Below are 21,796 nucleotides of genomic sequence, written 5' to 3' on the forward strand. Positions count from 1 at the left end.
GAGCTAAAGTAAACATTCGAAAGACATAAAAACACGCACAATCATCACTGGTAGACGATTATAGGTAAAAAAAACACAAATGTCCGGTCAATTTGATACAGGTAAATCAATATCAAAAGTGCAAATGTCCATAGTATTTGAAGCGGAAATGTCCTATCGTTTTAAAGGTAAAAAAGCGCAAACGTCCTGTGCCCGTGTGTTCAACATGTATTTGTATTGTTTTTACCATTTAATTGTAATATCATTTATTTATTGTAATGCATCGTTTGTCACGATAACATGGTTATTTAAACTCACTTACAATACCTTCTAATTAAGAATTGGCTGTAATTTTGAATAGATAGTATCACAATAGTTTAAGTTATAGATACAATGGATACGCGTTGATTCATGAAAAACAAACCATGAGCCCTGCGTCTTTTTCAAGAATCAACGCTTATCCATTGTATCTATATCACATATCCCTACATATGACGACGGATATGTTCCAATATTCGTAACCACAGTCCCTTCCTCTTTTCCTCGAATGTGTTATTGTCGAATTCAGATTACCACTAAATGTTGTACTTACATAAGCAACACGACGTAGCACCTGTTCACATCTGCTTTTGTTTTGTTTGTTTTTTTTATGTTGTCTTTTTTTGAAGGGGAGGGGGTTTAGTCTTAGGTTTTCTATGTTTTGTAGACTGTATGGAGTTTATCTTCAACTTCGGAGTTTGAATATCCATATAGTATCTTCCGGTTTTCTTTAACAGAAGAGAATTACTTTCGAAATGAAGGGCAACATTAAAGTAACTCTTTTTGTTCGCTGTTTATACAAACTTATTTTCAATTAATTATCAGATTGCTTTTATTACATTCTAATTTCAAACGAGTCTCGACATTTTTTATGGTTTTATAATAGTTAATGGATTGCATCGTCGTGGATGTGTACGTATAATATGGTTATTACAATTAGAATGTCCACAGCACTCCAAATATTCTATCGTATCCATTGCCATCACTGCTGTTCCACTCTTACGGATGGTCGAAAGGTAATGGTGACAGTCCTGAAAAAAGCAAAATCTGACATTATATAAATACTATTAATACATCATATAAAAGCGTATGTAGATAATAAATAAAATACTTGTGGTTTATATTCTTACATTCAACACACTTACCAGAGGTAATTAGTTCGAAAGTCCATCTATATATCTTTTCACCTTTACCAGTAGAACAGAATTCTATATAAACACATACTTTGTTTATTCTAAGATGGCTACATATATAAAAATCAGAAGAAGTGGTATGATTTCTTCACCAGAGACCAAATGACATATAAGTTTACAACAATAGGTCACCGTACGGCCTTAAACAAACAATAAGCAAAACCCATACCACATAGATAGCTAGAAATGACCCCGAAATGACAAATGAGACACAATTCAAACGAAAACAATAACGGCCTGGTTTGTCTACAAACAATGAACGAAAATCAAATATGATAAACAACAAAAAATGACAACTACTGTGTACAGGCTCCTGACTTGGAGCCAGTTTGTTGGCGCCCCAACCTCCCTCTTACATGGGACAATGTTTCAACAGTACAACTATTATACTCAGATATCAGAAGACCTGAAGTAGAACATACACATTACAAAAGTTGCAAAAAAGGCGAATTCAACCCTAGGCTTCCTCAAAAGTAATTTACGATAGTATCCACAGGAATGTAAGAAAATCGCTTACATTTCTCTGGTAGGATCAACAATGGAATATGAAGCAACAGCATGGGACCCCTACAGTATATCAAACAAACTGGAACGAATACAACGACACTCAGCACGCTTGATAACAGGCGACTACAAAACAAGAGAAGACGGCTGCTTAATAAACATGCTCAACCAATAAGAACTCCAAGGGTTACAACTGAGAACAAACCAAAAACTTGTGCGGGTACCTTAAATCAATGTGCGCTTCGGTTCATAGTTAGGATGTGCATAAAATATATACAAGTGCAGTGCTTCAGGTTTTGATATCAATGATAAAAACAACTCTAACATCCTTATTACTATAAAGCTACGATTGCCACATCTCAAGTAAATGCAGAAATCTCCTTTTATGTATATAACAGCCCAGGCGAAAACATGTTGACGAATTTATTAGAATGTGTATTTCTTTTCTTTATTCCATAGTCCGATTTGTAAGAGATTTTGTTTTACTTTTTTCTAACCATATGTTGATGTTTTTGTTTTTGTTTTTTTTTTCTTTTTTGTTTAACTTTTTATGGCTTTTTTTTTTGGTGGGGACAGGATGAGTCTGTTTTGTTCATGTTGTTGTTTGTTTGTTTAATTAATAATATTTTTATTTTTTTTTTTTTTTTTTTTATTTTTGAATTCACTGTTTTTGTGAAATTAAAGACACAAAATCCAAAATTTTCACATTTTAAATCCATACATCATGTACATATAGTAAATCGATCTTGTAGTGGGATTTATAGTAATCTGTTTCAGAGTTTTAAAACAAATTGATTCATAAGAGGAACTTACGGTTCTTGCCATACAACCCATCTTGTAGAAACAGAGATTGTCGTAATCAGATCCGCCATCTACTCTACTCAAATAACATTGCTGAAGTGAAAATGTTTACTCGTTACATTTCTTATATTTCCTTGATATCTATTATATTCGTTATCCACAAAATTTCAATGATTGTTCCTCTAAGGCAAATTGAAAAATTGGAAGTCCACTAAATGACAAGATTAAACGCAGACCGGTGTTGTTTTGGTTTCCGTCGATAGTGATATGACGTATATATAATTTTGATCGAATCGGATTTTCAAATTGTAAAGTTTCCCAATCTTACTATATATGTACTTACATCTTCACCCGGATTGCACTTTGTAGTATAATTACATTCCTTCTCATGGCTGATGTATTCACACTGATAGCAATTAAGCGCTGGAGGTTCTACAAACACAATTATATAGAACTAAAGCCATTATAAATATTCCCTTATGAGTTGGCGCTTCAGTTTTGTGATTTTGTTCACACTGAGTTCGAAATGCTTTAATATCAACTAAATCTGAAATTTGTAAGTTTGATACAGATTATTATAAAAATGCCTTTATATCAATCCCCAAAAGTATAAAAATATTATCAAAAGAATTATAAATTTATCACTTTCCAAATAAAATGTTCCTAAGTGCAAAGGGCAATGTTATAATTATGTAACGTTGTTCGGTGTGAGCCAAGGCTCCGTGTTGAAGGCCGTACATTGACTATAATGGTTTACTTTTATATATTGTTATTTGGATGGAGGGTTGTCTCATTGGCACTCATACCACATCTTCCTATATCTATAACTATAAGATGAAGTTTTTATAATCAGACATTTATATAGGTTAAGTTGCACCTCTCAGTTTATCAACCGAATATAATTTTCGTTGCACCTCTGAATCTATCAACCCTGTATAGTGTGTGTGTTGCATTATCTACTAAATATAGTGTTTGTTGTACGTCTGAGTTGATCAACCTATTATTGCACCTCTAAGTTTATCAACCTTGTATAATTTTCGTTGCACCTCTGGGTTTGTCAACCTAATATAGTGTTCGTTGCAGTGTTGGAATTATAAATTTGCCAAAGCTAACACTATGGAGGCCTTTCCATAACTTAAAACAAATCATCACATTGTTAAATCTATACATGGTCTGATTCACTTTAAAATATAGAAAAAAAATACAAATTCAATCAAATTTACGAAAAATTCATATAAATATGTGCAAAAAACCTGTTTCTTGGTAACTCATTTTTTACATTCTGTACTACACGTATAAGGAATTTAAAAGCCATTGTAGTTACGTCAACCTATTCATTTACCGTGGATTCTTTTTCTAGAATCAACGCTTCCTAAATCCGTCGCACCTGTGACGGTGTGTTCAACATGTATTTGTATTGTTTTAACCATTTAATTGTAATATCATTTATTTATTGTAATGCATCGTTTGTCACGATAACATGGTTATTTAAACTCACTTACAATACTTTCTAACTAAGAATTGGCTGTAAATTTGAATAGATATTATCACAATAGTTTAAGTTATAGATACAATGGATAAGCATTGATTCACGAAGAACAACGCTTATCCATTGTATCTATATCACGAAAATCTTCTCTGAAACTACTGGGCCAAGTTACCAAATCTTTACCACAATTGTTATTGGGGTATCTAGTTTAAAGTGTACAAAGTCTATCAAATAGGCTAAAAAGGTGCTATTCAATATAATTAGTCAAACACAAATAGCATTTCTTAAAGGTATGTATATAGGCGAATGTACTTGATTTATTGATGATCTGATTGAAAAGATGGAGGAAGATGACATTCCTGGACTTTTACTGTTAGTCCAAATTTGAAAAAGCTTTCGACACTTTCAAATGATCTTTTATACTAGAGGCTTTCGATTTTATGGCTTCGACCATATATTTATTAGTTGGATATGATCATGTTACTGGTATGCCTCCAGTGCAGTGTTAAATAACGGATATTATTCAGATGACGTTTCATTGAAAAGAGGGGTTCGTCATGGGGATACCCTGTCTCCGTATCTATTTATTTTAGTATTGGAATTACTCAGTGCAGCTTTTGAAAACTACCGTGATATTGCTGGTGTAACAATTGATGACTCAGATTTTTTGTTGAGTAAATATGCTTACGATTCTTCCTTAGTCCTGGATGGTGACCAACAGTTTAGATTTGTTCAATAAATTTTCAGAATGTGCTGGACTTAGGTGTAATGTTGAAAAAAACTAAAGTCATATGGATTGGGTTAAAAAAAAAAGGTAGCATGGAAAATTTTTGCCAGACCAAAAATCTTGTTTGGAACCTTCTTTGGAGGTTCAAACTATAAGTTATATGGTTTGAGCTTTCTAAAATAAATAATACTCTATGTAATTTTACAGCCAAGATAAACAGTATTAAGTCATTTCTCAATACTTGGGCTTATAGAAAACTAACATATATTGAAAGGGTTGTAATGATTAAAACTTTAGCACTTTCAATTTTGGTTCAAGTTCTGACGGTTCTTCCTAACCCCCTTGAAGGTGTGTTGAAGGAGATTCGAACTATATTATTCATTTATTTTATGGACAGGGAAACCCGATCAAGTTAAAAGAACAGTCGTTATGTCCGAACACTGTGGCAATTGTTAGAAGCAGCATTTAATAACCAAATAAATTGCAATATTTAAATCTTATTAAACCATTATGATTTAATCGATCTTACATGTGTTACTAAACTTTGTATACTTTGTGTCTAGTACTGTATTATGTTATTTCACATAATTCATCTTAAAAAAAATGAATCTCTCTTCCCTACAAATGTTTGTGTTCATTCTTAAATAATGCAAAATTTACGTTTAGCAATAAGTAGCGAACTCAATTGAAAACTCAAAACTGAAAGTTCCTTACAAATGGCAAAAACTCAAACACATCAAACGAATGGAAAATATTTGCACTTTCCTTAATTTGTGCAGATATTTCCTTATGTAGAAATGGTGGATTTAAGCCTGGTGTGATAACTAGCTACATTTGTTTTGTACATCTCTCACTTATATTTATTTGTTTATTCTTTAGTTTTCTATGTTGTGTCATGTATACTGTTTTTTGTCTGTTTGTCCTTTTCATTTTTAGTCATGGCGTTGTCAGTTTATTTTATGAGTTTGACTGTCCCTCTGGTATCTTTCGTCCCGTTTTTATATGACAGTCGATTCAAATTCCAATATATTGACGATAATGTGGTGTGAGCATTCATTTTTAGTCATGGCGTTGTCAGTTTATTTTATGAGTTTGACTGTCCCTCTGGTATCTTTCGTCCCTCTTTTATATGACACATGTGACAGTCGATTCAAATTCCATTATACTGACCAGAATGTGGTGTAAGCAAAATAAACAGAAATAATAGGTAAAATTGTGGTAAGCAGTCAACATTATACCACTGTCCCAGGTTAGGGGGAGGGTTGGGATCCCGCTGCCATGTTTAACCCCGCCACGTTATTCATGTATGTGCCTTTCCCAAGCCAGAAGCCTGTACTTCAGTGGTTGTCGTTTGTTTATGCTTTACATATTTGTTTTTCGTTCATTTTTTTATACAAATAAGGCCGTTAGTTTTCTCGTTTGAATTGTTTTACATTGTCATATCGGGGCTTTTTATAGCTGACTATACGGTATGTGCTTTGCTCATTTTTAAAGGCCGTTCGGAGACACTCTGTATACAAATCACTTTTTAATTTTAATTCGTGGGTATAACTTTTCGTGGCTTAAGCAACATTCATATGGGTTTTTAAATTCGTAGATTTTGGTTTTGTAAAAGAAAATGAAAAATTGAAGCCATTGGAAGCGAAGGTGTCTGGATTGAAGGAAATTGAAAAGTTAACAATGAACTGTGTAAATCGTTTTGAACACACTTATTAACCCGAGATTGAGTGATCAACAGATTATAGACCATCGAATGTGTTAAATAATGCCATAAACATGTCACCTAAAGAAAACAGTAACATAATCCAATGCTATAAACGGATCATGAATTATAAAATATTTCTTATCAATAGCAAGCTTAGCATGAAATTATTATTTCCTATACGTACGAAAACTATGAGGATATAAAATGAATACTTTATCATAGCATATCAAAATAATGTCGGAAATCTGACTTTCATCGATCAAAAATATTTTTTTTTATGAAAATTTAAAGATCAAAAGTTGTACAGTTTATTTTTTTAAAGATTAAATTGGTGTAATCCTGCCTGCAGTTGTAGTAATGTTTATAGTGCGTTTGCCCTGTGACTACTATTATGCATTGTACTAGTTTATACCTGGCGGTATTCAATATATTTTCTAGATAATAACAGTAGTCAAACCCACATGACGATCGTTCCATGTCTTGATTTGGACAACGGTTGTTTTATTCCGTTGGACACTTAATTTCGTGGATAAAGTCATCCACGAAAACCACGAAAATTGGTTCCCCACGAATAAAAGCACTTTCGCAGTAAACAAGAAAGGAAACCATAGCATAATAATACAATAGCGGGATGTATAAATCTCGAGACGCCACGCTAAAAGGATATTAACAATAATGGAACAGTAAAGGTTAAATATATACAATTCTTGGTCAATTAATCAATAAAAGTTACTTCTTGTTCCGTATAATATCAAAAAAGGTATTACAAGAAATATCATTGCTATATTTGTTTTTTTTTTTAAATTGACTGTGCCAAATGTTAAATTATTCAAAACACTTGGACACCGGATTGCCTGAGACGCACTATGTACAGTTGTCGAACTTTCATATTTTGTTATGCTATCGCTCATTCGACCATTTTGATTCAAGTGGCAAGAGACAAGTTTTTTGTAGACAAACCGCGCGTCGTCTAGCGTACAAAATATTAATCCTGGTATCTATATATATATATGATGAGTTTACATCCTTCTGTTATGATCAATACACCACTAATAAGTAATATGTGGACAAAACGCGCGGCATAATAATTAAACAACCTGGTACCGTTGATGAACTATTACAAGGACAACTTACGAGCAATATGTATTGTTGGCGCCATAGTTGTAGTTGTTGTAGGAGGAGCTATTGTTGATTTGATGGTGCAGTTACGGTTACATAATTCCGTGTCACAACAAAATGAACAGACTCCCTGTGGGTTACTTTGCGCAATTGTTGCACATTGCTGAAATAATCATTTGTTTTAGTATAAGGTGATATATAAAGGTTTTCTTCTAAGTACATTTCATTGTGTTCATTGTCATTTGTAATTTCATTTGTTTGTTTTCAATACTCTTGATAACTATACCCAAAACTTATTACCATCGAAATGTTAAGGGGGAACAAGGGTACCACATAAGCTGTTAAGGGACTTCTTGGTCTTGTTGTAGTATACAATGAAGAGCATCGACAAAGACGTTTATTCACATAAAAAAATTCAAATAAACAGCGTTGCTCTCTTAATATGATTGTGTTACTTACTGTATTTTGTGTAATGTTTTGAATTTTAGACAATTGGTAGTTGTGGAATTTATAATCAGCTTTTACATAATTTATACAACTTATTAAGAGGTTCGTAGGCGTCCTGTTGCACGGCCTTTTTTCTTTCTCTATATATCGTATATATACCCTCAGTTTCCACTGGCTTTAACGTTTACCACCAATTATCCCTGTTGACCCAGTTATTATTTTATTGTTTATTTCTTCTAGTCCTGAACATGGAATATTTTACACTGATTGATAATAAAACAACAAACAATCAAACATTTTGCCATCCTAACATCACAGATCGTTGCACATACATAAACATTAAATTACATATATCAGAATGCTTTGATTCGCATTTTTATCTTTGACGCAATAAAGACTTTTCATAGATTCGGAATCTTCTAGTTTTATTCATGTATATGATGTAGGTTTAGTCACAATGTTGCCCGCTACCCCTTTCTTTTCTTTTCGAAATGTTATTACATTATTACGTTTTAAATGCATTTGTTTCTTTTATCAAATCCTTGTTTTATATTTTCATATATTGATTTTGATAGATTAAAGAGAGTGGACGTGTCCCCAAAACCAAAAAGCACTAAGTACAGATCTGAGAGTTCTCACTAGTTCAAAGCCAATAACAACTCATTATAATTAAAAAAAAACATTAACAGTCAGAGAAAAAACATGACCTTGTGCAATGCCAATGTATTGGACAGATTGTATAGCCATGTATGACCATATGTATATAAAAACAATGTTTAGGTTGATTTTAGTTTACTTACAACACAATCAATATAAAAAAAACAATATTCAAAGATCTAATTACAGTGTTGAACTTGTAACCATTTATAATACATTGATTTAAAGGATCAGTAGGTTTACAACAGGACACCATATATATAACATATGCATTTAGAATAAACATTTTACAAAAGTATATGTATATATTTTTTCTAGTATGAGAAAAAGAGGAATTGCAATTTAAAAAATAAATAAAGGAGAGCTCATGTTAATAAGGCTTGATTAAACTGGCTTTTATGTCTTTGCCTTAATGTTAAGTCAAACATCCCCTCCCCTCCCAAGTTAGTCACATACATCTTCATGTATTCCTTAATGTCAAAATATTTGTACAGTTTCGGTAATTTATCAGGGAATTTATTGAAGTATTTATAAGATTACTTTGCCAGATAAAACATATAATTTGTTAAAATTATCCCGATAATCTATTCCTCAATTTTCAGCTGTACTCAGATTAATATCTAGCAAAACGATCGCTCAACCGTTGTTACGGGGCTTGAACTTTCATGGATGTGAGTGTTTGTTGCTCTGTGTTGAAACCCTTACTATCATGACTATAGTTTTGAGATATAGAAAAATATAAAATATTGTTTCTTTGTTTCGTGTGCTTTTGCGTGAAGAATTAATGCACTGGTATAATATTTTTTTCAATAATTTCTTCAAAATATTTTTACATGCAACATACCGATTTTTCTGAACACACATGAGTCCAACGAGGTTGACCGATCAAATTTCGTGTTTGTTTTAAAGAGCATGCCTGTAATATTGTTAACAAAAAATGAAAACATAAATTAAGAAGGTCAGACAAACAGTCCGGGTTATGATAATATCAAAATATTTACAATCTGTAATCCTCATTCATGTAAATTTATTTGATGCTGTCATGTACTTTTTCTTTTTAATACATGAATGTGTATCACATCAAATATGCATATGTATCTTTATAGTCATGTTGTACTTTTGAAAGATAGGACCAACATTTTGTTGTTATTTGACTGCTTTCGGCCTTCATACGTTTAGATATGCTGTATACTTAATATATTAGGAGATGTCGTGTATACTCATAGCTATATGAGATATAGTTTATACATATGCATTTATATGTGGTGAATTCCCTTTAAACTTTAGAAGATGGGGTGTATACTTTGGACTATAAGAGATAAATAACAAAGACCTTGAGAAATGCATTATTTAGTTATGACTTAAACAGATGCAATGTACACCTTTGACTGTAAGAGATGTGATGTACTATAATAGCCTTTAGAGATTCGGTGTATAGTATGAATCGTTAATGACACAAAAAAGGAAATAAACGTTAAGAAAATTTCATTTGTCCTAAGCGCATTTCTTAATTTACTTTCATCAGGAATGCTAAATTGGATAATATTTAAAAGCTAAGGATGTATAACAACCGAAGGAGTCGAAGACCTACCTTGTACATGACTAAAAAAAAATCATCATAGATACCAGGATTACATTGACGCTCGAATTCAAAAAAGTTAAAAAGGCCAAATAAAGTACGAAGTTGAAGAGCATTTAGAACCAAATTCCTAAAAGTGTACAGCTAAGGTAATCTATTTCTGAGGTAGACAAGCCTTAGTATTTCAAAAATTCAAAGGACTTAAAACAGCCATTTCTATAAAACGTCAACTTTGCCTGAAGGAACTGAAACACCTAAGATTCTTTCAAATTTCCAAATGTATAAACGGACAATTGTAGAAAAATAGTTATAAATCATGTCAGAATTAAAGTACTGACTACAGAGCGAATGATACCCTTGAAGACTGACAGTCCACCAGCAGTGGTATCAACTCTGTGTGATAAAAAGAAAAACAACTTTATAAATTGCATGCGTTCCAAGCGTTTTTCTGTATTCACCTACATCAGTGACGTTAAAAGCCAAATATTTAAAATCCCAGAATGTATAAGAAACAAAGTGTTTGATTAGCTATATGACAAAAAAGACCTAATAGAGCAACATCTATCAAACAGACATCTTCCTTTGATTTCTCTCTAGATTAAGTGTATATTGTTAATTGTCGTCATGATATGCAAAACACTACATAATGTTAACAATCAGATCTATAAAGTAACGTTCCACTTACAAAAACTGGATTCTGATTTGTTTTGATTTGTTAAAGTCGTAAAAATTTTGAAAGTTAAGCAGTTTTTACTGGATATTAATGTTTATCGACTTTAATTTCGGAGGATTGCAAACAAGTCTCTTATAAATGGAAGTTGATGACATTTTCACATTGCGTACACACCTGGGGACCCAATTCCGCCAACAAATAAAATTTGGCGGAATACCAATTGCTTAAAATTTTGTTTATCAATCTCATCTCTGAGTGTAAGTTTTGAAAAATCACAAATTACGTATTGGATTCTGAAATGCTGAATTAATAACCATTGGGTCACTTTCGCTTAAACGTATCACACCTATTTAGTAAACTAACAAATACCAAAATATGTCTTGTGAGTCAGTCATACATTACCGAGTCACACAGGGCAATGTGATTGCATTTATTAGGATCCATGGCAAGAGGACATGAATAACATATGGTTGATCCTACGGGAAGGGTAACACCTGTAACAGAATAAAGATAATTTAATACCTTTCCGTTTTAGCCAAATATTTAGCAGCAAGTTGTGTATTTCTTAACATATGTTTATGATAACCTAAAAATTTATCCTTTCGAAATTTTCCATCATACCAGATAATACTGTAATACACCAGACGCGTTTTTTGTTAGCACAAATCTTCGGTGACATACATTTACTTACTTTAATGTTAATTGACTCTGGTGAAGAGTTGTTTTATTAGTAATTGAATCAATTCTTCTTTTTTGTACTATAATTTAAAGGAGCATTAACTACGAGTTATATAAAAGAAATGATTTTTGTGTTTGTTCAATCATTTATGAAAATGAGATAGTGAAATAATAATTTGCTTTTAGCAGTCATTTTGGTTAAATTTTGTGAAAATAAGCAAAGAATTATCGCTGATGAATTATTCACTTGCAAGTGAATTGACCTCATTGAATACGTATTCATGTGTCCTTCAATTTAACCCCTTAGCTAGAGATGTATTACACATTAATTATGCATGTTCAGCTATTTAAAGGAAAACATTACTAGTAAAAAAGGAAAACCATTTGGTTGACTGATTTGATCTACAAAATTTATTATTATACAGGTAAATAAAAAAAACGATGATTAACATATTTTTTAACCTATAATCATGATAATATGAAATCAAACATACCTTGAAAAATCTAATTACACGTGTTTGGTATCTATTTATATATAAAATTTTGTTTATATTGGGTAATATGATCGTCGGCATTCTTCAGAGGTCACCTTGATGGTTAATCACATGGCCATATATGGGTCAAATCGGTGAACGTGAATTTGACTGCTAATGCCCCTTAAACGTGGAGGGTTTTCAATACTAAATAGTTATAATCAATCAAGATCCGACAAATTTCGAGCATTCCCCATTTCCTTTCACAATTTTATGATATACCAATTAAAGAGGAGTGTCTATTTGGCTATGCGGGATGTATGAATACCAAGCACGTGCGATGAAGGGATTGTTTTTCCGTCTTTGCACGTTACAAGCCTTTGCAGTAACTATGTATTGTATCCCTACGTTGCCAGTTGAAAAACTATTTATCCTATTTGTCATGACCTCATTTTCTAAAAGCATTCAAAACACCAATCCACCAACTTAGCCATGTTAACAGAACCTGTTTATTAGAATTATTGTTTAAATGGGTTCGAAAATTAATGAAATATTTGCAATTGTACGTTTAGGAGATGCCAGTCAGTCGATCAATCAAATATATGATAGAAAAAAGTGTCAATAAATTAAGATAAAGTTCAAATGTATAACAAAAGCTGTTTCTACAAGAGAAAAATATCGAAAAAGGGAAACTCCATAGCATGGATAGTTTACACTTTTGTAAATATAGACAATGCAATTTTCCAAAAGAGCTCCTTTTACGGATAATATTTGCCACTTTTTCTATTAAGTTTCTTTAAAAAATATCTCCTGCAAAAGCAAATTCATATGCAATACTATTTTTTTCAAAGTTTAAAATATAGGGCTGTGTGGCATATTTTCAAAACTTATATGCCTCGAACTTCTAAGAGTTTACACTAATAATAAAATTCTGAAATTTACTTTGGGTCTTCCTCAGAATTTAATTTAGCCGCTATCCATGTGTTATTATACTGGTAACATTCCCAAGTTATGTCTCTACGAGGTGAAACATAGAGATCATATCCGAGAACTAGTAGGTAAACAAAACAAAATGTCTGAATATTCTATATCTCCCCAAAAGAGCTATGGTTTGTGAAACAGATATATTTACAAAGTGCAACCTACAAAAATTGACAAAGTCAATTGTTATCGGACAAGGGAAAAAAGTGAAAAATACTGCCATATTCCCGAAGAAAATAGTGAATTAAACAGGGTTTCTTAGCTATCTAAACCTGCCATTTTTATAACAGTTGTTTATATTTCTGTTAAATTCACAGAATGAGGCGAGTAACCCAAACATACATTAAAGGTTAATGTATCAATGATTGGAATTACTGTGCAAAATAAATGTAATAGTAGTATACCGCTGATAAATAGTCATAACTCGTTTTAACTGAAACAAATCCGGGTCACAAACCAAAACTGAGGAAACACACATCAACTATAATAGGAAACCTAACGGAACAACAAAAACACTAAACTGCTACAAAAAAAATCAAACTCCAAGATACATAGAAACGGACTATGTAATAACAACTGCCATATTCGTGACTTGGTACAGGACATTTAAAAAGAAAAGGTAGGTTGAACGAGATTTTATGGCTAGCCGAAACTCCCGCTTATGTGGCATGGTTAAAAAAGTGAATCTTTGAGCTACTGTTCACTAATGATTCCCCGCCCGCTAAAATTATAAAGTAACCAGGAAGTTGTTAATTGATGATCTGAAAACGTACCAAACGGTAAAGCTGACTCATATAAACCCTGAAACAAAATTTAAGAAAGCCTTGATATGTTGTTCCTGGAAAAGATACGAAGACAAATATTCAGACGGACGAATGGACTGACAGATTGAAGGGTAAACAGACAGACAGACTGACAAAGGTGAAACAGTATACCTACACTTTTGAAGCGGGGTATACACTGTAAATACCGATAAAATGACAATTTTTTTATAGATCACAGTCAAACAACGCAACTGACTAAAACATAATTATCAAAAAATATACAATAATCCTATTCACAATCAAATGATTAACTAATGTTTTGTTCGTTGCTTAATGTTCAGTAAAAGCTATTGTGTACAAATGGTAGGTTTTGAAAATTGAGTCACTGGAAAGATCAGTTATGTTGAATAGAGATGGTAATATCACTTTGCAACATACAAAATATTCAACTCACAGAGAGTTAAGTTAATGCACTTCGCACTCTCCTACACGAGATAAGAAAATTTGACTCTCTATTCCGCGTGGCAGTGGCGGCGACTTTCTTCATCACGCATAGCCAAACAAATGCGTCGGTTGAGCATGGTTGTTACTGCTGAATGGATATGTTCTATAGAGACCATATTTTGTTTTACCAAGTTAGCTATTCAAGTTTGAATAAATAAAGGCAAATATAGTATACCGCTGTTCAAAATTCATAAACCGATAGAGATAAAACAAATCCGGGTTACAAACTAAAACTGAGGGATACGTATCAAATATAAGAGAACTTCGACACAACACCGAAATGTAACACACACAGAAACGAACTATAATGTAACAATGGCCATTTTCCTGACTTGGTACAGGGTATTTTATGAAAAAATGCTGGGTTGAACCTGGTTTTGTCGCATGCGAAACCTCACGCTTTAATGGCAGTGTTAATTATAACATTAAAATGACAACGTTACGCGACAGGGTTACAATAAACAAACAGATAAATGGGAGAAAATATAGGACAGAGAAACAAACGAACAATAGCCATCCAAAGGTCACAGGTTAAAAAATATTTTTATACACCAGACGCGAGCTATGTCCTTACAAAACTATGCTCAGATGTGAAAAGTTTGAAAGCCATAACAATTACCAAGTTGAAGATCGCCGAGGACCAAAAGTTCCAAAAAGTTGTGAGGCCAGGGTTATCCGCCTGAGACAAAAACATCATTAACACAGACAGTAAACAATAAGAAACGAATAAAATTTAGAATAAATTAAACTCTACCGTACCTTTCTCTTGTTAGTATTATATATTTATCTAACATGCATATGCATTTTTTAAATTATCAATATATGTCTACATCTCTTATTTATTTTTTGTTTCGATAATAATAAAATATTTTAGTAATATAGCATACTTTTAGAACCACAGTGACCTTCCAAATTACAGATATCCTTGTCACTACAGCATTCATGACATGTTGTCCTATCAATGCGTTTTCTGGCACTCCGTTTGCCGATTACTGGTAAAATTGGACCTGATGAGCTGCAGAACTAAAAAAATAAAACGAAAAAAAGTTGCTTACAATTATTTTTAACCGTTTCAATTACATAAGTTCTCTTATAAAACAATTATATGCTTTTTTGCGATTTTGTCTTCATTTATATTTTGTGTAAACTACCTTTGACATTGCAAGATTCAACATTATGTCATTTGTAACAATTTTAAGGTTCTAATATTAAATCTGTTCGAGGTTCAGCTGCCGATTTGAGAGTTAAGGCAATACGATTTTATGTATGAGGAAAGGAGATAAATGATATATGTTAAAGAGAATGAAATCTAACGACATGAAGAGTCAAATATGTCAAAAGACTTCATTGGGTGAAGAATTTTAAATGTTTACAAATGTTTGAGTGCTACTAGTATTCTTAACTTAAATTATAATTATTAGTATTTTACTTGTACCTGGTGTGTTTGTTATTTCTTGTTCGGACGTAAATTATTTACATGCTTCTCCTGAACTGATTGCTCGTTCACATTGACTTTAAACCATTTCTATTACACTGAATAGAATAAAACTAGATTATGGGCCGTTCAAAGCCGCCCATGTATGTATTTAGGAAACAAGTGTTCATTGCAGATCATGTTGTCTATCTTGAACCTGTTTTAAACATTTATTATTCGGGCGATTCAAAGTTCGAACACAGTTGCCCATTGATGAAAACCATATTTTGACCTTTTTAATTTGTTTTGTGTGTCGTTGTGTTTTCGTCTCACCTATTTACACATTATGTTAACCTTTTTAATAAATTATTTGCGACATGAAATAAATCATCCTATTGTAAAGGGAATCATCATTTTAGTATGATATATAATAAAAGGGAAAGATGACATCTATGGGAACAAAAAACAAACATAAATGAAAGAAAAATAAGGCAACACAATAACCAAAAGTAAATACGTCGAAAGCCAAATCAACAGTCGACATTAACAACACAGAAAACGACAGTGGTCAAAAAGCACAAACCTATTAAAACACAGTTAATGTAGGTACTCTGAATGAGTAAGCAGTTCAAAGTTCAATAAAAATATGACTCTAATGTTCAGCTCATCAACTGTTAAACAATTCACATATTTTTTTAAAGTTTGTCAAATTTGCCGCATTTCTGATAGTATACTTATGGTAAAAATTTGAATGTTAATTCATATTGAATCTCTAATCTTTCTATCTTTTCATTATGATGTCTTTGATAACGATTGTCATCTCTCATATACATAATCTGCAAAAGACGTGAAGTTAGCATAATACATCGCCGTGGTATTAGTCCCTGCAATCTATGTTATAAACATACATTCAAAGCTAACATTGATAAACGATTACTTACATTGAGTGGTTTGCAACCAACATTGTATAAGGAAGTTTTTTGTCCATTACTGGTTTCATATCTCTCTATGTAACACACCTGAAAAAGTAACAAAAAATAAGTATGAAACTATAGATTGTTATATGTATTTTCAATATTTTAATCGTAATAGAAGCCCGAGTTTTTTTAGTCACACTTCTTTTATCGCTGTAAGACATGTTTATGGTGTATAACATGTTAATTTAAGAACTAAAAATTATGTTAGATCCACTCACAAGCTCAATTTGATCTTCATTTTCATCAGCCATTTCCTTTAAACGTGTTTTATAACAGCGAACTAGTAGTTTTCGATTTTTATAAAAATTTTGCATTGGAAATTATTGTAAAAATTGAGTAATTGCAGATAAAAAAAGGTTATACAGATTATACTTGTTATAAGAGGGTCTTAAAGGGTTATTTTCGTGCAACGTTTTCGACCTTTTTATTTCACTTGTTTTCGTGTTTAGACATTTAATTTCTCTTTTGCTTGTGTTTGGTTGGACCTGCGTGCTTCGTTTTTCCCATTATTTATTTTCCGTGTTCACGTCGGTTCTCTAATATCTCGTGAATGCTTGACTCGCTTTCCATTAAACAGTAAACCGGGACTGAATTCAAAGTCATTCCCGAGATTATTTTAAATTATGCTTTCCCAAGGTACTAATTGCTATCAAATGTCAATGAATACTTTTTTCTACAAATCATATGCAACTTGTGGACGTTCAAAGGTGTCGACAGGGTCGTCATGTCCATTTATAATGACTGCCTGATTTCCAAGAATGACGGTAATAACTTTAAATAAAGGCAACAGTAGTATACCGCTGTTCAAAACTCATAAATCCATGGACAAAAACAAAATTGGGGTAACAAACTAAAACCGAGGGAAACGCATTAAAAATAAGAGAAGAACAACGACATAACACTAAAATGTAACACACATATACAAAATCCCACGAGAATAACAAATATAACATATATATATAACATCAAAACCAAATACATGCATTTGGGATAGACAAGTACCGTGACACGTCTTATCGCAATATGAATTTACACTCAAAAATAAGAGAAAACAAACCACACAACGTTATAATGTAATACACACAGAAACGAACTATAATATAACAATGGCCATAGTCCTGACTTGGTACAGGGCATTTTTAAAGGAAAAAATGGTGGGTTGAACCTGGTTTTGTGGCATGCCAAACCTCGCACTTTTATGGCCATGTGAAATATAACATCAAAATGACAACACAGGACTACAATATAAATAAATTGGAGAACACAATTGACAAAGAATAACACGAACAACAGCCAACAAAAGACAACAAGTTCAAAATTTTAATACGCCAGAAGTGTATTTTGTCCACACAAGACCTACGTATGACGCCCAGAAACAATAGTTTGAAAGCCGAAACGAGTACAAAGTTGAACAGCATCGAGGACCAAAAGATCAAAAAGGTTGTGCCAAAAACGGCAAGGGTTTTCTGTTAGTTACCAGAAAATCCATATAATTTAGAATAATTTATACTTTTGCAAACAATAAATTTTATAAAATGAATATTCAAAAGATGTACATGATAAAACTGAAGTATTAACTAATTACAGGAAACGACTGAAATACATTTACATAACCAGACATTTGAAACACAAAAGTAGACACATCCGAATACGTTTAAACCTCTACGCCAAGTGACGTTCTATTTGAAACTGAAAAATGACGAAAAAATGACGTCATTTGAATTCGTAAAACAGATCATCAAAAAATGAAAAATGACGTCACATAAGAATGAATAAGATAGAATTAGGATTAATTTAAGATTATATATTTGAACTAAATACTGATATTGCATTTAATAACAAAGCACATTTTAATACTTATTGATATCAAACTAAGGTAGCAATTAACTATATTATAAAACTATGTCCGGTTTGTTTTGAATCTAACTTCAAACGTAAAATATCGTACTGATTACGTTGAACGAAATCAAATCTGATAAATGAAGGCGGTGATTAATTTTCTTTACCATAACACATAAATATAATAAAAAAGACGTCAACACATTTGACAAAATCCGATGAGAATTACAAATATAACATTAAACATTTAAACTAAATACATGAATTTGGGATGGACAAGTACCGTACAACGTCTTATAGTAATGCAAGTTCACACTCGGCAAAACAGTCACAATCGGGAATAAGTCACGTTTGGTAATTAAAAGATTTGACGACATTATGACAAAACACAATCTACCATGTGGTAAAAATGTCCTTAGCTAGTTTGGTCAACGAAACATCGTATGGATCCACCAAATCGTGATGGTATCCATAAAATTTACGGAGTGTCAATACTTTTCCTGAATATTTACAATTTTATTTCTCGTGCTTCGTTTTTCCAAATTTTATTTTCCGTGCAACGTATTTTTAGACACACCCTTTTACCACCCTCTTATAACTATGTAGACGATTAGTGTACTGTAATGACATTGAATTCCGGAGCAATAAGAATTACAGCTGTTCCGATGTGATATTATTTGTGGTTGATAACACTTTATTCACTAACCTTTGAATCAAGTGCCCAGGTTGCGTTATATACGGAATAAGTTCAGTTTAGCAACATATATTTTAATAATAAAACTAACACAAATCCAAAATTGCAGAAATAGATGTTTAATAGATGTTCAAGGTAGATAAACATTAAACCTTATGCTTTATTATCTTTGTTACAATACAAGATGTATATGATAGGATCCAGTTCATAATTATTGTTTTCGAAGAATCATCACAGAAATAAGGCGGAGTATACCAACTTGTTAATCGTAAAAGTATACCGTGGAAAACAAAACAAAAGACAAACAACAGCCGACAAAACATAACATAATAAATAACGACTGAGCAGGACGAACATCATCAAGAACCGGGGGTGATGTCATGTACTACGTAAAGGTATGCAAGTCCTTGTCCGGAGTGGCACATATAGTTTTGTTTATGTACAAACACGATGATAATTTTTATTCATATATTAGATTTGAATAGTAGAAGATGAGTTTCAAGCATTGATAATGCATTAAAATTATAACATCTACCTAATTAACACATAGAAGGAAAAGACAAAGATTAAGGTTCTATATGATTTTAACTGGAAATAATATCAATAGGAGCCAATTGCCGTTTAGAAAAAATAAAACTGTTTATCGGATCAAAAATGAATTCAACAGGAAAAGTTGACCTTTGATATATCTTATATTTTAATGTTCTTCTTTGTTATATAGATTTTGATTTTATATTAATATCTATAATAATATAATACCTCGTTTGTACTACACTCAGTGACAGTTGTACACTCGTATGGCTGTACTAAACCTCTACAGTCTAGACAAACTATTGCAACTAAAATAAAGAAGTTTTTTTTATGACATGTGCAACACTACGGGTTCCACAGTTTTGTAGAGTTTATGTTTGCTAGCCTTTGTTTTTTTTTTGTGTTTTGTGTACTGTTGCTTGTCAGTGGATCTGTATTTGCATGGTTCTGTCGCTTTATTTTCTTGATTGATGATTGAACGTTCCTTCCTTCACTTTATTATACTTTCACTATTACTGCAATTATAAGCTTCATTGAATAAGACTTCATGACCAGAGAAAAATATAAACTGAAATAATACTTGCAATTTGTTATCATTACTGACTTCAAACGACTCCAATCCGTCGTACGTACGCGTCGTGGACTTGATTTAGCAATAATTCATTTCGATTATACTTAACATTATAATTAGTATCAATTTGTCATAAGTTTATTTTTTCTGTGGATCACCTGCATTTCATGGTTTTTACGATAACATGTTTTTCACTGTTACATAATTATTTTCTAAACAAATATTTAGCGGTTCGTAAGCAAGTTCATTTGAATTGAAAAATTAAAATGATAAAACTATTTCAAAGAAATACAACCCAACATAAATGACAGCACTTACTATGCTATTCATTTTTTGTTATACATTTTTGTAATTGTTCCTTTGATGTATTTCTGTTTTCATGTTGAATTGAAACAAACCCATTTATGAAGCAGAACTTAATAATTTACATTTCTACAAAGATTGTGAACATTAAATTGCACTAAAGTAAGGTAATCTGAACATACAATCATTAAACAATTCCACGTTGACCTTCGAACATGTATATATCTTGCCTAGTTGATATTGAGGGGAGCAAGTCGAGTGTGACTTAAATCTTAAATGTTTTTAATCTTGACAGTTCGTGGTTCTGTTGTGCTGTTTTTGTGTGCTGTACTAGATTGTTTTACGTGTTCGTTTTCATTCTGTGGTTAGCATGTCAAAATGTACTATTGTTTAGTTTATTTGTGTATTTCTCTGTCCTGAATGTTCTTGCCGTTTTTTCGAACTGTATTCCTGACATGGAATATTGTCATTGTAGTGTTATATTCAACGTTGCCACACAAGTGCCTTGTTGGGATAGCCAGAAAACCAGGTTAAACTCGCCATCTTTTCTTGAGTGTTTCTTGTCGTTTGTTTTTTGTTGCACTTAAATGTGTCTGTTGTTTCGTTAGTTTATGTGTTTCCCTCGATTTTAGTTTTTAACCCGGATTTGTTTTCTCTCAATCAAATTATTACTTTCAAACAGCGGCATACTAGTACTACTGTTGCCTTTATTTACAGTAGAAATATATCTCTGGCGAGGATTTTGCAGATTCCAAAATAACAAAGTACCCTGGTTATTGTGCCATTTGGGCATATTATATCGACTTGATACTGGACAAGTAAATTCGCCGTTTATGATTCTAATGCATTCTGGGTAATATTTTCACAAGCGTACATCATTTTTTTGTACATCAAAACGTTGTAATTGGTCAAAAACGTTCTTAACAATGGAAATGCATTTTCATTTTGGTGTACATACACTGATGATACCTAATCTTTTAGATTCTTAAAAGACGAAATACAATCTTCTGAAGCAGCGTACTTATTCCCGGTGAATGATATGAATTCCATAGGAGCCAGTTGTTGGCAGTATAAAGTAGCTCAAATGACTACGACAGACTGGTTCTCTGTCCTTTATCTGTTTGGCTCTAAAATACCCATATGTTGCAAGGGAAA

General features: G+C 32.2%; 1 protein-coding gene and 1 long non-coding RNA gene across 2 annotated transcripts; both read right to left on the minus strand.

Annotated features, from left to right (window-relative positions):
- Positions 1-881: 881 nt before the first annotated feature.
- LOC139495857 (uncharacterized) lies at positions 882-2,943 on the minus strand. Its single transcript, XR_011657484.1, has 3 exons — positions 2,860-2,943; positions 2,529-2,609; positions 882-1,049 (listed from the first exon to the last, which is right to left on the minus strand). It is a non-coding gene; the product is annotated as an uncharacterized lncRNA (long non-coding RNA).
- A 4,611-nt stretch (positions 2,944-7,554) lies between these two features.
- Positions 7,555-20,740, minus strand: LOC139494397 (uncharacterized). Its single transcript, XM_071282561.1, has 7 exons — positions 20,737-20,740; positions 19,996-20,075; positions 16,668-16,745; positions 15,200-15,335; positions 11,315-11,406; positions 9,505-9,576; positions 7,555-7,719 (listed from the first exon to the last, which is right to left on the minus strand). Exons 1-7 carry the CDS (start codon positions 20,738-20,740, stop codon positions 7,555-7,557), a joined length of 627 nt encoding a protein of 208 aa, XP_071138662.1.
- Positions 20,741-21,796: the final 1,056 nt, after the last annotated feature.

Source organism: Mytilus edulis, chromosome 11 (genome assembly GCF_963676685.1).
Source record: "Mytilus edulis chromosome 11, xbMytEdul2.2, whole genome shotgun sequence".
In the NCBI taxonomy this organism is placed as follows: domain Eukaryota; kingdom Metazoa; phylum Mollusca; class Bivalvia; order Mytilida; family Mytilidae; genus Mytilus; species Mytilus edulis.